This window comes from Diadema antillarum, unplaced genomic scaffold (genome assembly GCF_040938485.1).
Source record: "Diadema antillarum isolate AM-2024a unplaced genomic scaffold, OU_Dant_1.0 seq00000263_RagTag, whole genome shotgun sequence".
Taxonomy (NCBI): domain Eukaryota; kingdom Metazoa; phylum Echinodermata; class Echinoidea; order Diadematoida; family Diadematidae; genus Diadema; species Diadema antillarum.
The window spans coordinates 22,765-41,601 of NW_027271301.1; the positions used below are offsets into that span (position 1 = coordinate 22,765).

Below are 18,837 nucleotides of genomic sequence, written 5' to 3' on the forward strand. Positions count from 1 at the left end.
CTTCACTCACTGCTCTACCCCCTTTATGACCTCTCCCCGATTTTTGCCGTAACATGGTGTTAACATTCATGTAAAGCCTGCGCTGATAAAATTCACATGTTTGCGAATACTCTGTTGCTCTGTTTATCTTATTGCTCTGTGGATGTCTAGAGTGCAGCGACCACAAATGTTTTGTTTAGTGTTATCTTTCGTGGTGCAGGATTACGCTTCTACCGAGGAGGCAGGAAGTTAGTAAGGGGTCAGATTAAGAGTCATGCTGAGTCACTTTGAGAGCAAGAAATTTTAAGAATAAATTTTAAGAAAAAAAAAGGAGAAAGAGACCGATTTTGTACTCACTACAGTCGAAGCTGAGCAGAGAGTACAGTTTGTGTTGAACGCATATTTTGCATTCAGATCAACAAACTTTTTAAAACATTTTTGCTTGAAATGATCTGGAAGGGTCTATACATGATGGTTATTGTTCACTACATGCTCAACTGTTTTCTAACGATGCACAGTAGTGTATTAACAAAATGTACATTGCATCAACAGCAGAGGTAGCAGTTATGACATCCGCACTATGTAGATTAGCAAGCGATGGTATCTTACTGTATTGAGTAATATTGCAGTCTCTCTTCTATTATCCCTAACTGCACAGGAACACACATGGAACTAATTGCACATACAATATTATGTAGGGTATTATGTATAGTATTATGTAATATCATCTATATAGGACATCATACCGGCGCATTAAAAATGCATACTGTTGTCCGCTCAATGTCTACCGTTCAAAATCAGAGCATATTGAACAGAATGCATAGGCCGATAAACTAATTACCCATAGGCTACCGTAATTACTGTTCAATACTGGACCGTATTTTGTCTCCTTAGTGGTGCGAGCGCTTGCTGAGCACGTGAACTCTTGCTACTAGTGTGCAAAATCTTGTTACAATTCACAAGCACACAAACATCTTGCTAGTTGTTGCTTGCTTCATACGCAGTTAGTTGCGTAGGGGCTACTCCTCTTTCAGTGCTGAGTCAACTTCAAAGACAAGTAGAATTACGGTACTTTTGTACAGTTCATGCTTTCTCTACATAATGATTATAGATGATAATGAATATATTGGATGGCAATAATTCATGGAATACCAGGGAATATTGCACTCATTAGGGTCAATATTGCACTCATCTTCAACTCGTGCAATATTCCCTGGTATCCCATTCACAGCCATCCAATACAATATGACATTTAATCTGTCATCTGTGACTTTGCAGATGTTAAACAAAACAATAAACTTTTTATTGGAAAAAGACTTACATGAGCACTTCTCTCTCCCCACCAGAAACAAAATCAGAATGTTAATGAGACATAAGCATCACATTTTCGTATCGCCAGGTTTAAGAAATCAAGTGTATGTACCACAGCAGATGATGAATGGCACCAAAGACATTAATAAGTTAAGTTTCCCCTTTCATAGATACAGCAAAGACAGTAGTCTCATTCGGACCTGTCAGTCTGGTATACATCTAGCATCTTTCAACAATGGCCAATCAAGGTAGAAAAAAAAAGTCTGGAAATTGGATAGCAGCTGCTAGTACGGGCCAACGAACTTTACACTGGTTTGGCCTTCATATAGGCACAGTCCTTTCATACCAAGTATCATTAGTCTTGCCTCAAGTGGGGATGTAGATACACTAGATGCATGCTCCACAACCCACTTGCAATGTCTCACTTGTTGATGTTGTTATATTCAGGCTAGTAATAATAATAACAAGAAAAAACTGGGCCATATCTCTGGAAGTTTGTTAATCAAATTAATCCCCTGTCTGCGGACAGAGTTCATTGACCTGTGACATTTACAGCCGTTGACATTTTTCTCAGACAGAAGGCCGAGAGAGGGAGAGACGCTTGGCCTGCCCTCGGGATATGACAGGAAGACTGGAACATGTGAAAAATGTCATTTCCCGCGACAATTCCATCCAGCTAGGACGCTAGCACCTGCACCTTGAAACCACACTGAAATGTTCTTTGACTTGCCAAGCCACGACTCTGTTTGAACATTAGTCTTGGATATTTAGCTTGCATCCTTCCAGAAAACGTGCCGAAAAGTCTAGTGCAATTATTCTAACCCCAATCCCCATCCCCTAAGCTCAATTCCATGACTTTTTCCATTTCTTTTCTCCATAAAAAGGTTTAATACTTTCTTGTCCCTCGCCCTTCTCAAATTTTATCCCAACCTCCAATCTACATCCACTTAGTTTTTCCCCCCTCTCAACTCCCATAAAATCTACTTCATCTTCCTCTCTCTAATTAGGTTCAGATGTATTCTGGATTCTCCACAAAATCTTTGTTCTACTCATCATCCCCCTTAAAAATAAAAAATAAAAAAAAAAAAAAAAACTTTTCCTCATGATCCTTGTCACTTGACAGGTTGTTTCAAATTGATCATTTGTCCAACTTTACGATTAAGTCATCATGCAATCTTGGATCCATGTGATTTGCTCCATTTGCACATATGCCGAGATCCCAGCCCTAGACGTGTAATCTGCAATCCACTCTTGCTCCCAAACCACTACATTCTATTACATTCTCCTTCCTATTAATTTCACACTAACTCAAAATCCACTTTGTAATCCCCATTCCTTTCTAAACTCCAGTGTGTAGAAGGGAAGACAGGTTTTTACACAATATGTGCCTACAAGAATCAGCAGTAGATATGAACGAAGTTTCCTTCAAAGCAATTCAATACTGTGTGCTGTATCCACAAATTGACAGTTGAAAAGAAGAAGATCCTTTTTCAAAGAATAGAATACAGTGTTAAGAGTTAAACTCCATTTGAGGTTCACTTTTGTTTCAATGGACACTGTAAAAGCAGTGGATGGAACAGTGAAAGTCACATTGAAATCAAAATATTTAGAGTAACAAAGGTAAGAAATTTTAAAGTATCAAAAAAAATGATATGCAAATGAGATGAGGTGATAGTGTCAATACCTTGCAAGATTCCTATTGGCTTGTACACAAATCTTTACTTCATTCCCTCAAATATGACTTCAAGAAGCACAAATCATATCCCACACATCATATCATTCTGCAGTTGTTATGATCTAGCATTGATGAATACAAGAGGTATTGCAGAATTATCAACCTACAAACCACCAACCCTACAAGCTTCTTGTTTGCAAACCTATAAGACAATTATTAGGTATTGGCATCCTAATGTCATTTGTTTTGTATATATGTGATTGTTTGGTGTGATGTTTTTGAAACCACACAAAACACTGAAATTCTATGACTTGTCAATTCTATTATGTCTGACTTTAACTTTACCTCCATGACAGTTTCCCCCCCCCCCCCCCCTTTATCAACAAATTTAACTCGAACATAGTGCGGAGTGGCCCTTTAAGTCGCTTTAAGCTAATCTATGCTCCTCTAACGATGAAGGCAATTTCCTAAGAGTGATCTGGTCCAGGGGTATTTCCATACTTTCAGCAACAGGTGGAGGGATGAATTTGAAGTTTATTTGTTTGTTTGTTAACCCGTTGAGGACGAGTCCCGAGTATACTTTGGTAAGCATCTACGGGAAATGCGTGTTGTAGCAAAATCAAACCGTCCTCAACGGGTTAAAAAACATGACCATGAGCTTATCAAGAAAGGGTTGCTGTAACACAAATCTGTTCTTTCTAGTTTGTTAAAAACAAAATGAAAAGAATGTCTAAGAAAAGTGAAGTACCACTGACACTGACAGTACTCCGGGTTAGGTTACCCTTTTTCTATCTGTCAATATGTGACCGTGCATCACAAAACCAATATCACACCCTTGATTTTACATGAGGACTGAAAAAAGATGAAACGGGTCAACCAAGTCAATCTTGGGTTTTTCTTATTTTCTGAAAGAACTATTTTTCTTCTACATAATTCCTAAGTTTGGGATCACAAAATGAATGGAAAAGTGTGTTTTCAGCAGTTTTCTACAACCCCTCTTTTGTAGAGTAGTAAGATCAGGTATGTCTTAAAGGCCCTTTGTCATTTCTTTAAAATCCTTTGCACACTCTTCACTTTCAACACTAATAACTTTTGAAGGGATAATGCTACTGCTTTGAAAGTTGCCACTAATCATGGACAGAATGTATTAATAGAGCATGTGCAATTTCAGCTTAATTTGATAATCCCTTAATTGTTGTTGCTCCGGTGGTTTACATCCTGTTTTTTGTCCCATTCATCGCACAGCTAGCATGGTTTGGTAAAGATTAAGTGCTTGAATAGACCCTGTACTTCAGAGCTTGTTTTCTCAGTTCACAATTTCCAGAGCGTGTGCTTTCTTTCCAATATTTAGATAGGTTAGGAGAGTCCATTTGAATTGAGTTATAAATCATTTTAAAGCTTAGAGTCTGCTCTTTCAGAATCTACCCTTAACTAAAAATCCATGTCTGGCAACTTTTAGTTGGTTTTGTGATGCATGGTCACATATGTTTTCAGTATCTTCATAACTGTTGGAAATATCAGCTTCAATGTTGACGAATATCAGTTGATACAAATATGATGCATATCAATGCTGATGTAACACACTTTTCCTTTCCTCCTGACTGTAATCCACATCATACATACCACATAGACTGATATCTGAACACTTTTCTTCTGAATCTAAGATTTGAATAATACCTTTGGCTTCCTGCTGGACGGAGGGATGAAAACCCAAAATGTTTTCCCATCAGTGGGTAACTCGGTGACACAAGCGACACACAGATATTTGTAGATTTTTCAGTTACTGGGCAGGGACTCCGGAAAAAGGAGCTTACCTTTAATTGTTTGATTTCAGCTTTCAGCTTGGTTATCGTGTTCTCTGCTGTTACTGCTCTCTCCTGCAATAAATCAATGGAAATGAAAGAATGCAACAAAAATGAAAAATTCCTCCTGAAGTTCTTACATACACTCACACACCAAAGAAAAAAAAAAGGTCTTAAATATATTTTTTTTAATATCTCTTCTTTTTACTCACATATTAAGTTTAAATTATTCTTAACAGCATACATTCAAACCTTCAAAAAAGGATAGTTTGCCTTCACTATACTGGAAGGAAAAAGAGATATGGAAATATATGTTTATGTAATATTCATTTTGTTTTAATACATTTCTGTTTAAATTTCTATCTGGACAGACCTTTGGAAGAATGGTCCCTGGACTGAAGGATGTAAAGTGTATAGAAAAAGAAATTTAGAACAAAAAATATTCATTTATGGGTTCATAGTAAAGATGAGAGAAAAGCAAAGAAGAAAGAATGAGAGTTACATACTAAGCCACAAGCTGGTTATCAGATATATAATAAAATGATAAACAGACATTTGCAGATGTGCATGTTCAAATAGAAGGATAAACTGATTAATAGACATTATCCAATATGTTGACAAAGGACACAGAAAAGAGATGATATGACAACAAGGATGAGGGGTTAAACAGCAAGTTATAGAACAGAATATGACACACTTTGAGAGAGAAAGGGAAAGAAAAAAAGAGGAAGTGACAGATTATAAAAGAAGAATCAAACAGGGCAAAACACAAGAAGATAACAGAACAAGAAGAACATTGACATGACAAAGTGACGGAGACTCAAAGTGCGGAAAGAGACAGAGAGAACGATAGAGTCACGAAAATCAAAACAGGATAAGGAGGGGGTCTGGGTTGGTCCCCCGGGTAACCGTCACATGTCCCTTACCACCGGGCATGACACACAGCGGTTTATCGAAAACAATTACGTGACTCACAGACGGTTAAATCCCCGCAACTATCTGAGAAGGGGTTAGCCAGGCACTGAAGACAGACCGTGGGTAGATACACAATGTACATGCCATCGTGTGCAAAGCCTTTGCAGTATCTGTGCTCCCTGCACTTCCCCGGAAATAGACGCAAAATTTGGCATACTGTGACGGGCGCGTGTTAAAGGCACGATATATTCACAAAAGCGTTGTACAATAGAGTTTCATGGAGGGAATTTGAACTACCTTGCGAACAACGTAAGGTCAATTAGTGAGAGCGATGTCAGAAGGGTTTACGGCTCTGTTTTCGGGAGAGTGTTTTTATCTAACATCTGGTTGCTTCCTGCGAAAGTTGTTTTGACATGCATCCAAAAGCTTATCAAATGAGGGCACAAGCATCTGTTGTTTTATTAGCTGTTATGAGGAACAAATTGGGAGCGATTTCTTGGGAGCGATATCCTAGTGTCCAAGGGGGATCCTTCAGGTAGTTTGCTTCATCCAATGAATTTATATAAGCTATAAATAGTATCTCACAGATATCTGTATGTATATATGTATATAAAAAATCATCCTTCTAACTACTACAAAAAAAAAAAATGGATTTAATGTTTGAAACGCACATTTTGCTTGTCCCTTTCACTACAAAAGTTATTTATGTTTCTGAATAAAATCTATCAATCTTTTGACCATGCCCATCTTTTAACTTATTCAAGTATAAAAAGAATACAATTCCTTTGTTTCAATGAAAATGTACATAAATATCTTTGCAGGCTTAGAGATATCAGTTCCAGTTTGTTTGTTTTTTTTTGTTTTCGTGTTTTTTATTGGAGGAAGTAAGGCAATTTTAGGTGATATTTACATGTTATTTGCTTCCAACTTATTTTGATAATAGTTTAATTTTGTGTAACCCCTTTAGCACAATCATCCATATAAATAAACTTGGCCATATACGCAAGGCCTTGGTTCTAAACTTGAAATACCTAAGGGAAGATTTATGAGAACTATCACTTACTCTCTCTCTAATCAACAGCCCTGCATTAACTCTGTTTTGCTTTACTTACTTGTTTTTTAATGATGCATGGTACACCTCATTTATTTGATATCACCTTCATTGTTGTCATTATGATATAACAATGGGCATTCCCTGCATTTCACAGTGTCTGCTCCATAACGTTTTTCTTCAACACTCCAGTGTAAAACTTTTATTATTCATTACACAATTTGTTGATGCCCCATTGCAGCGTGTTTGGATTCTATTCAAGCAAAATCACTCAGAGCAAAATAATTCTTTGCCAAGATGCAGGAAATAGTAGAAAATTGTACATAAATTACATTGAGCTCCATGTTTGTATACAAAATATTCCACTCAGACACTACGATTAAAATCTTGTATTATGTTTTCTTTCCTAATCTGATTTTTCTTCTGGCCAGTATAATGTCCTACACTTCTTAGGACACAAGGGGTATTTCTTTGTAAACACCATATTAGATATATATAACATACATATATCTATCATACATAATTAAAATCATTGTGGTATCTGTAGTCTGCAGTTGAAAAGGTCTGTGAGTAATTTTGATGTGTTAAAGAAATGTCCTGGGATATTTCCCATGAGATTCAGTAGTGAGGTGTACGAGTAGAGTGAACATGCTGAACTACCCCACATTGTGGTTTGGGGGGCTATGCAACTTTACAAGGTCACGTATCTTGGCAAAAGCTCCGAGATTATAGTCCTGAAGTTGTTGCTTTTTCCTTCTTTTCTCTTGTTTTCCTGATGACTTTTTACGTAGGGATATCTGCCAATGACATAAAGGCAGTGATTCACACGGTTAAACATAGATATTTTATTTTAATATAAACACTGCTGGATATTGGCCAGAACCTCACTCTGATCTTTTGTCTATTCTTTACTCATATTGCCCCTTTACAGGACCATTAATTTTGAAACAAAATATTGAATCCCTCTAGTCAACCTTTAAAGTATAAAAAGGTATGATACATCTGCTGCCCCTTACATTAACTCAAACTTTGAAAGAACAGAATAATCCTTCAGTTGGCCTTTTAAAAATTAACATAAACAAGGGCATGATACCTTTGTTTTGCCCCCTTTAACATTAACTTAACATTAAGAGCACAAAAACACTTCAGATGACCTTTTGAAGGATAAGATAAAAATGGAAATGATAAATTTATTTGCCCCAATAATAATTACATAAACTTAAAAAGAGCACAAAAAAACCCTTCTGTTGACCTTTCAAGGGCTAAAAAAAGGTACGATAATTTGTATTTGATCAAACAAAGGCTAAGGAGAGGTGACTAATATTTTACAACATTCTATGCTGTGCAATCATGCACTGTATTTGCTATCAAAGTAACCCAGTAATACTTCAAGGGGGGGGGGGGGGAAAGATATTATAAAGAGGATTTAAAATTTGAGCAGTTGACTATTATGTGTTAATGTATGTACATATGTATGTATGTACATTCTAATGTTTGTATACTGTATATTATGTGTTTATATCTGTTTGTATGTATGATGTCCTTGTCGAACTCAACAGGCTTCCATATGTATATATATATATATATATATATATATATATATATATATATATATATATATATATATACATATACATAATGTATATACATACATGTATAAATAATGTATATACATATATGTATATATATATATATATATATATGTCTGCAGGTATTTAAATATATGCCTGTATTATAAGAATGCAATATTGTAACATTGTAACACAATTTCTCATAACATGGCCAAAATATCACAATGTCCAAAAAAAAAGTTAAATATGGATTACACATTAGAAGAGTTAAACAAAACTTGTAAACAAAGTAATGTATCTGCCGTTAGATACAACCACTTGTTACACCAGCTTAACCATAGACTTGTTGTTTTGGATACACACAAAAAAGCAAATAAAAGGAAATAAAAAAGGAAGCAGACAGCTGAGTGCAAAAGTTCAGAGTCGCTTTTCAAAGACTCACCGTCGTTCTCTTGAGGTTTGCCTCCACATGTTGTACCATCGTCTCTAGGGTCTTGGCATCCTCAGCTTCCCGCATCTTCAGCTTCTTGATATCTGCCTCCATCAATTCAATCCTGGTGGAGGAGCGATGATTGGAGGATGGGGGCACAGATGGAAAAACAGCAAGATATGCAGAAAGACAGAGTGATAATAGATTTGAAAAAAAGATAGAAAGATTCAGGAACAGACAAATGAGATGGCACAGGAGGGTAGGGGTGGGAAGTTTAAGACATTATGAGATAGACAGGCAGATGGAGTGATAGACATAATAGATAGAAGGGTGTGGATAGAAACAGACATAGGAGGCAGCAGAGAAGGTGGGGTGGGATAATTAGGGCACAATGAGACAGACAGATAGGAGAGTAGAGTCAGACATATCAGACAGTAAAGACGGCAGAGAGAGAGACAATGGGAGACAGAGAGATGGAGTGAGAGATATGACACATAGAATGGTGGAGACAAGAGCAGACAGATGAAACCCGGGAGACAGTACAGAGAGAGAAATCATGACAAGATGGATGAAATATATAGAAAATATATAGGAAATATATAGGAAATACATATATAGGAAATATATAGAAAATAGACAAAAACAGATAGGTAGACAGATAAACAGATAAATAGACAGATAGATAGATAGATAGACAGACAGATAGATAGATAGACACATAGATACACATATAGATAGATAGATACAGATTGATAGACAGATAGATAGACAAACAGATAGATAGATAGATAGACAGACAGATAGATAGATAAATAGAAAGACAGATAGATAGATAGTTAAGTGGATATATAGACAGGTAAATCAAAAGATAGGTATACATAGGGAGGGAGAAAGACAGAGGTATGAGTAGAGAGATAATCAACACATCGTGACTAATACATGTAGAGATACGAAACAACAGCTAAAATATTCTTACATGAATATGGACAAACATAACCAGGTACGAAGTTATCATGAACAATGCCATGAGTGCCTCCCTTAAATGGACGGATTGTGACAAAGTTAATTTTTTTGTTAATGTAAACTTTCTGATACAGCTGCTCATCCATAGGATAGCCAACAGGGAAATGTGTAATTGTCTATTTCCTTCAAGAGTTTTGCCCTGTCAGAATCTGATTCAAAATTGAAACAAAAGCGTATACGCCACAAAAATCTTGTCGACTTTCCGTTCATCTGCTGGAAAATTTTCGGCACAAATTCTTGGCATTTGGCCACTGCTTGTCATCGTGGTAAAAGTTTTTAATCCCTACAGCTGTATTCATCCCCCATTTGCTCTTTTTTTGACGTACAGATGTATCTAGCTACCAAAGCCACAATGTATGTACTATAGAATACAACTGTAATGGGTGCAACAGGTTTCCTCGCTAGACACATCAAACAGAATTCTCTCAAATATATGTGGTCACTTTGTAATGCCAGCATATATTTGGTGCAGGGAATTATCTAAACTTGGCATGCCTAGTCTTGGTAGTGAAGGGGCAGTGCTGAATCACAGGCCAAGTGTTGTGGGACCCACCCATGAAGTGAGCTACAGATCACACTGTGATTTCATCACAAACATCTGTTTCCCATTCCCCCCTGTGACTGTTAGCTTGCGACAACACATCCGCGCGTTTCATTCCAAATAACAGAAGTCGTATGCTCCCGATCATCTCCTGCAACATTCGCTGAAGTCGAAGGAGGGAGTCAACACTAAAGGGCCATTTATGGCGCTTGCTTGTGCCACTTCGTTTCCGCTTCAAAACTGAAGGCAACTCCCGACAATGGCTCGCTTTCTCACAGGAATCAAACAATACGGATGTTTATCATCTGGCAAGTCTGGTCACTGAAGCCCCTAACAGATAATACACAGGCTGATGTATCAAATTATCCATAACTTCATTTGATTGCTTCCTGTTTATATTAAGCCAATGAATCACCCACCAGAGATATACAATTCACAATTTGACACAAGTCTAATGATGAACAGTACCATTAGTTCAACCCTGTGCAGCATTATGTTCGACACGATTGAGCTCAGTCTCAATATTCTTCTCAAAGAGTTTTTGTACTTTTATTTCTTTTTCTCAATGTTTCATTGGATTGTGAGGATGGAGGCTAACTAAGGCTGTGATTTCAAGCATTTCGTAAAATGTACAGAATAGTTAAAATTCTGTTCACTTTAATGGCCTGAATTCATGAAGGTGGTTTAGATTTAGACCATGGTTTAGACAACTTTTTTTTTGCATAAATACGACTTACAAATTGCGTACGCTAACAGACATCCAGCAACAAGTGCGCACTGATACGTGCATATCAAAGTATGCCGATTTCATGCTTACATTAGACCATGGTATAAGTTTAAACCATGGTCTAAATCTAAACCACCTTCATGAATTCGGGCCTATGTGTATGGCATTTCTCTGAATGCTGACTATTTTCAATTGGAAAGTGAATGATAGAATGGCAAATGTGACAATGCTACTCACTTCTTGCTGTCCTTTTCAGAGGCCTTCCTACTACTTTCCAGTTCCCGTCTGAGTTTACTATTCTCCTGCCTTAGCCTGGCTATTTCCGCAGAGCTCACCCCACAGTCTTGTGAATCCCCTGGGGGTGGGGTGGAGGACTGGGGAGGAGTATCTGGCCGACCAGATTTGGCCTTCTCCCCGTCGAGCGAGGAGTCGTTGCCCGATACATCGGGCAGGTATTCGTGGCTCTTGCCATCATCTCGGCTACTCTCCAAGTCATTGGTGCTACTGGACAGTTTATTTCTTGTAGGGCCATGTCCATTTTCTGTGGGCTTAGCGGGCTTGGGCGGCACGGCAAGGAGATTGGCCACGGGATCGGAGGACTCACTGGACGAGGAATTGCCTTTGTGTTTGTTCTGGTGTTTGGAGTCACTTGAGCCCTTCTTGCGGTGGCCATGTGAGTGGGCCCTGGCCCGCTCCCGGTGGGGCTTGGACTCCGTGGCTGCCTTGGGGCGGGAGAATTCATCGAACTGGTGGTCTGCGTCGTTGGACAGGTTGGGCACGGTTAGTCCCGAAGGAGAGTAGGTCGTTGCATTGTGGGATGCATCGATATAGTCCACAAGAAGGGTGCTCTTTGTGTTGGGTTTACTGGCAGGGGACTTGTGTTTCCTGGCTGCATGGCCATGGGTGTGTGCCCTCGCTCTCTCACCTCGCCCATGTTTCTTATCAACATGCTCTCTGTGTCCGGCTAAGTCCCCGGCTACAACGGCATCGTAACCCTTGTTCTTTTTGTTCGCCGTCTCTTCACTGCCGGCGTGCCCGTTTTTCTCCCCGCCTTCCTTTCCGTCATTCTCTTTTGTCGCATAATCGTATATAAAATCCACAAATTCGTTGCCCTTGGCCTGGGCCGTGGCAGTCGCGGCTTGCTGCTGCTGCTGCACCTGGGCCTGTATGTGGTTGGGTTTGGTTGGCGGCGGGGGAGCCGGCGTTCCCCCTGCCGTGCTCTGAACACTGCGGCCCGCCTTCCCCCTTGCTCTGTTGGGCATGCCTGGGCTGGTGGCTCGGCGTTGATTGGCCCTGCTCCCGTTGCTGCTGCTATTGCCACCGCCGCTGCCGCTGTTTGTGCCGTTGGTGTTGCTGCCAGCATTGGTGCTGCTCACCTCCGGGGCGGCTCCCCCTTGCTGCGGCGCCGTACCATTTTGGTTGCCCATGTCTTCGGTCTGCTTGGGTAAAAATAGACAAGGAAAATGGCGGAGAAGAATTAGGGGTACGATTTCACGCAAACTTTTCCCCAAAGCAATACTAAGTATGAGGTCATTACCAATAAACCATACATATTTCCTATACTGCAGAGACAAATTTGGAACTGCGGTGATGTTTATAGCCTGGGTGTTACCCAGTTATCTCTTATGACTTGAAAACTGCAAACAGGAAGGAGAAGCAGGCTCATCATATGATTTCATGCACAAATCACTTCTGAAGACTTAAGCCAGATCAAGGGCTTGATGCCTGCCTTTCCTAAGCACATCCCTCATGATTACAGTCAAGATTCTGCCTCATGTCAGCAGAGTCATTAATCTACTTTTAAAAAAAAAAGAAAAACCTTGAAAAATGATCTCTCCTGTTGATTGAGAATGGCCACATAACATACAACCACTCAGCCAGCAAGAGAGATTACAGCGTATGTGAGGAATAGAAAATGATGGCACAAACACTCCAAACTATTTCCTGTGCATTTCAGTCAACTCTAATCCTTCATCCAGTAAAATAAGAAAAATCCCTGGGCAAATCTCCTACCTGGAAGGTTTTGAAGAGACGATTTCGACACTTTGTTAGAACATACATTTTGTCGTAGGCATCCCAGACTACAGCGCAAAGATTATCCGATTAGATCCACAGCCAAGTGGACAAGGCACAAAACAAAGTCCAGGTCTCGACACTGTTCTCGTGCCGCGGACAACACAACTGCATATGCACACATAAACCCAGAACAACGGCACAAGCGACTGAATGTCGGCAGGAGAGTGAACAAGAGGCGAGGGGCCTGCGAGTTCACGTGCTGCGGGCACACAAGCTCAATTATCGCGCACTGGCTCGTTCCCTCTTCATTACTTGTTCCCGTCAGGGGCTAGCCCATTGGCTGCAGGTGGGCATGAGTCACTAGCAATGAGGGGAAACTTGTCTAAACTTTCTCACTCAGCCTTCCACCATTACCCCCCCCCCCCTTCCCCCAGCCGCGTACATGCACAAACTATCTGTGTTCCTCCTCTATACCTAGTTCCCCCTCCTTGCCATGCTTCAGTCTACAGCTACAAGTCTGCATGCACCAAACATTTCATGTAGATAAAAGGAAATCTGAGGAGGAATCACTTCCATTCTGTGTAGGGAAGGGGCGCACAGAGGGTATGATAGGGCACACAAGGATGCATGTTTCTTTTTGTCTCTGTCATGATTTTCAAAGCAGTGTGAAGCAGGATTATGATCCAAGAAGAGTGGAGATGAAATATTCCTGGAAACTTTTGTGTGCATTATTGGGTACAAAGAAGAAGTTCCTGAAGTATGAACTTTCATCTATGGTGCCAGACACATGCGACTGAATGATGATGTCAGTTTTTTTAAAATCAGTTGTATCTGTTTTGTGACAAATTTTACAGAACTTACAAAACTTTATAGACTTTATAGAAAAAGATATCTGCTAGAATGCCACTTCTATGGCTGCAGTCTGGGAAAGTCAGTTAGATGTTGGAGATGTAAAAAAGAGCATTTATCATCATTCAGCATTACATAATGGTAATTACTGAAATTTGCTGTAACATCATCAGCCCTTGCGCACACGAATGTGTTGCTTGTTTTTGCACATAGCATTTTCTTTGACAAAGTTCTCTTGAGCTCCTCCTTCAAATCGAATGTATGTAAATTCAGACTGAGTCACACAGCTAGAAGACAAAGAAACAAGACCTAGCTGTCAGGTTAATGCTCTCCCGGGTGGGGCACACTGGAACCATTCTCTGGTTGAATTGTTGTGTTGATATGAGCTCACTTGGGCTGACACTAAACAACAGAAGGCAATACTGAAAACAAGAGAGCATTTGTTGCACTCAAAGAAAATACTCGAACTTGAGTGAGGCCATCGAGACTGGAAAACGTGGGCAGAACATGCAATCTACGACTGCATAAGTCAGCATCTAACTTTAGCATCACCGGGTCGACTCATTACCTTGGATTGGGGGTGAAAGAATGGAACCAATTTAGGCAAGAACTGAGTCATGTAAAAGGATAAATGCTCTCAATAACTTGAGTTAAGTGGAATGAACATAAAGCCTTTTTCTCTTTCTTTCTCTTCTTTTTAATATTTTAAGCTGTGGTGCTTTTTAGCCTTTAAACTGAATGTGTTCAACATTTTCTTAATAAGAATAATTATTCTGGCAAAAAACAGACATAGCATTAAAGCATGATTATTCTATCCCTCATTAATTTGAATATCTGATAGACACGATAATTGTAAAAGAAATTGCTGTTTGTCTTTTTCAAATATTTTCATGCCTTTTCAAATGCACTGTTCACTACAAAGAACACTACTGGACAGCTCAACATCATATGCATTTCTAGATGTACGTCAGAGGAAAGTACGCCTCCAAAACGACAAGGTTCCTCATTTCATCTGAGGTTACAGCAGGTGAATAGACTTTTCGAAGATGGCGGTTAATCGTGCTCAGCAATCATCGACAGTTTGGGCTGTTAAAGTCTCTCCGCTAATTAACCACTCTCTTCCCTGAGAATGATTCTCCAAATCTTTGCAGGTTTAAATGGTTGATTCACTCCATCAGTCCCGCGTTAATCTCCCTTCTCCGAGAATGAGCTGCAGTCGTGATTAACACTGAATCATTCCTGCAAAAGGAAATTTGCCGTATCTAGCAGATACGATCCCCCTCACTGCCTGCCTAGAGCAGACTCTTCATATCTCAGTATGTCAGATATTGATCATCACCACTCTTGACGGTCATTTCTATGATTAAAGTCTACCAAAGTATGCTGGCAAGGTATATCTTCCATGTCTCTTCCACAGGTTTATAACTCAATGTGACAAGTGCAATGGGGTAAAGAGTGCATATCATGGGCTGAAAACCAGAAGGTCCTTATTGCAATTTTGGGATGTATTGAATTATTGGTTCACACTGAAGAGCTTGACCTCCTATATGTTATGGTGCTAATTTTTATCTATTTTCATTTTGAGTAATTTTTTCAGTAAACTGAATATTTTTTTCAGTAAACCACAAGGGCAGTATTTTACCCCATATGTGGAACAATACTTATAAATCTACCCACTCTTGATTAAATGAACTTTAAATTTCATGAAAATTTATTGTTTTGTTTCTATTTATGCTCAAATCTTAGAACCTGATAGCATCCTTCTGGATCTCAGCTGATGATATGTAGAGAGGGGGGGGGGGGGGGAGAATTGACAGCTTAGACTAGCTAGTGTGGGCAAACAGGGAAAGACGGTATGTTTCAGTTTTGTGTCACTGGGAACATACAGGTGTATAGGGCTAGGAGGAAGTTGCCATTTACAGATCATATTGCCTCGTCATTCAACATTCATGTTTCAACCTCGTAAAATTTTCATGATGCCCCAAATGTCTCTAAACTTCAAAATGTAGTCACACAAGCCAACATATTGTTTAGAATGAATCTTTGGCACATTCAAACATCAACATCCACAACCCTTTCTCTGATGGGTGATGTTTGTTACTCTGAAAATTCATTAATCTGAAAAATGAAATAAAATTTGTTATTTCGAGACACACAAATTCTATATACCTAGATGTTCCTTGATCTGAACATTTGTGGTGTTATTCTGAAGGTTCATAATTCTGAAAGTTCTTTTATAATAGTCTGAAAATGAAACAAGGTTTGTTTAATACTCCAAAGGTTTTTTCTTCCAAAAATGACAAAAAAAAAGGTACACTAATGAGCCTTCGGAATAATGAACCTAGACAATTTTCGGATAAATGAATCTTTGGAATAACAAACCTTGTTTCATTTTCATAAAAATGAACCTTTGTAATCATGAACCTTACTTCATTTACAGAATCAGGAACATTCGGAATAAAGAATCTTTGGAACAACGAGCGATATTTTATTTTTGGAATCATGATCCTTCGGAATTACAAACCTTTGGAACTATGAACCTTCAGAATAACAAACTGTAGTTTCTCTGACATTAAAGAGACCAACCCTTCTGCTCCCTTCCCACAAACTCGCATCCAGCAATGGTATTCACAGAAATCAGTTTGTATGACCCTTGGCTCTTTGAGTAATATCTCCACAGGCAACTTTGCTATGGTATGTCTGTCTATTCAAGAGCTTGCATTTTAGACAGTGTTATATGAGTAAAATCCAGTCAGGTCTACACTTCTCAGATCCAACTAAGCCAACAAGAGTATCAGACATCATATGCTATCGCACATTTTTGTTTTAAATAATTTTGTAGAAATTTTTAAAAGAAATTAATTAAAGAATAATACAAAAGACAATACATACCAATATATCATCATTGATATTCCAGTTCAGTATTATCCTGTTGGTATTCTTTTATTGTTAACTTGGGCAATTGTACAGAATCTAACTACAAAGTAATGAAAACTGTATGAAACATCATTCTAAAATGTCTCCAGGAGAGAATAAGTTTCATCAACAAGAACAAAAACGGTATCTAAATCCATAACCCCTCCCCATCAATATCAATGAAAATTGAATCAAATTCCTTCCATATATCGACTGGAAACACCTTGCAATAGATGAGTTCCTTGTGAATATTCATCATTATCCATTCAAGGTGTGTGGTGTTGGGGTGCCTCGTTTACGTGCTGACATGGTGATGCGGTAAAGGGGCTCAGGAGAGTTTGGTTATCTTGTTAACGTAGGTGGTACAAGTCATGTTGAATGTTTTACCACAAGTCAGCGTAAGCAAAGCAGGGATAATGTGGTCGAAGACCACTCAGGATGTTTTCTTCTGTTTGGCTAGTCATCGCAGCTATGAGTGTGTTTCAAAGAAAAAAAAGAAGGAAAAAGAAAGAAAAAAAGAAGATGCTGAGTAAATACTACACATGTTTGTTATCGATCACAGAAACCATCACAACAGCATGCAGTATACTATGCATCACTATCAGTGAGATCTCTCTTCTTCTTCTTCTTCTTTGGAGGGCTACAGCAGGCACGAAAAGAAATCTAATGGAAGCAAAATAGGCATGATCTAATACTGCTTTGCCCTTTAGGATTTTGATCTTGGCAGCACATAGTAAATCTACTGTGATGTCTGCTGCATGGGGGGGGGGGGGGGGGGGTTAATACGGGAAAAGGAGTAACATTTGTATTACCATGTCTGTGGCTTTGTGAGGGAGGTGTTTGCCAAGAGACATCAGACAAAGGAAGACTATGTGCACAATCATACACATACATTTATTAATACAAACACACACAAACATGCCAGGTACATACAGACATTATGTATATGTTATATATATATATATATAAATGGCGAAAACTTTGAGCAAAGAAAATGGGTTTTCATCGGAAAAACCCATTTTCTTTGCTCAAAGTTTTCGCCATTCATTATTTGTTTCTGGTCAGTTTTCCCTCTCTTGTTTCAATTTATATATATATATATATATGTATAAACACACAACCACACATTCAAACATGTACATATACAAATACATATGGTTGCACATGTATATTTTTGTAGATCCCTGTGCGATGGTTCAGGGTATAATAATGATATAAAGTTGATAATCAGGGTTGTATTTCTGTTGCAGATTGCCCAAAATAAACTCAAAGCTGAGAATGAGTGAGACTTTACAACAGTGCTTGATATTCAAGGCATTCCACACGCAATAGGCGATGGTTGGCAGGCATCTATCTGTTTGGCATCGGAGCAAAAGGTCAAAATGATTAGCTCCCTCATGAGCCATTTTCACGACAGTTTTCTACAGAATGAGGAGGAGATGTAATTTGTATGTGATTAAGGGGGGGGGGGGAACAGAGAAGGGAATGGATTGTGGCTGAGATTGCTCACTATTTATATTCCTCCTCGCCAAAGTTGCTATTCCTGGGGTCAAATTCTGAAATATCACTGTTAGCCAGGAGAGATATAGAAAGATCAGAGGAATAATCTCAACAGATCAGTGCAGAAAACCAGATTGCCTGATATTTTTTTCTGTTATTTTTTCAGATATTTACCCCCAACATTCACTGTTCCCTCGTGCATATATTTATATGATCTGTGACACATGCACTACACCAGTTGTAAGGTCAACACATGTTGAAATCACACTTCCTACTTAACATCTCCTTTTGACAACATTACAGCTCCATTACACATAATACAAACCAAAATATCTACTCTCTTCACAAGTTCTGAATGATATTTTCCTAAACACTGGTGAAGTTTGTCAAAATCTCAGGCCAAGAGAAAACTGAATATCATCTTTTGTGTTCCATTACTTGCCTCTGCAACAGAAGGCATTTTGTGGAATCATCCTCTCCACCAATGACACCGCCATTGTGGGATAGTCCTGCACTAACATAATGGTAACT

General features: G+C 38.9%; 1 protein-coding gene across 1 annotated transcript in view; it reads right to left on the reverse strand.

Moving 5' to 3' along the window:
- LOC139729776 (uncharacterized) overlaps positions 1–18,837 on the reverse strand; it is a gene marked incomplete at its 3' end in the record, with an annotated part of 92,632 nt that overhangs the window by 12,089 nt on the left and 61,706 nt on the right. Inside the window, exons 4-6 of the mRNA XM_071640710.1 lie at positions 11,263–12,461; positions 8,747–8,858; positions 4,780–4,842 (exon numbers count right to left, since the gene is read on the reverse strand). Coding sequence (XP_071496811.1) covers positions 4,780–4,842; positions 8,747–8,858; positions 11,263–12,461 — 1,374 coding nt within the window. The remainder of the gene's footprint in view (positions 1–4,779; positions 4,843–8,746; positions 8,859–11,262; positions 12,462–18,837) is intronic.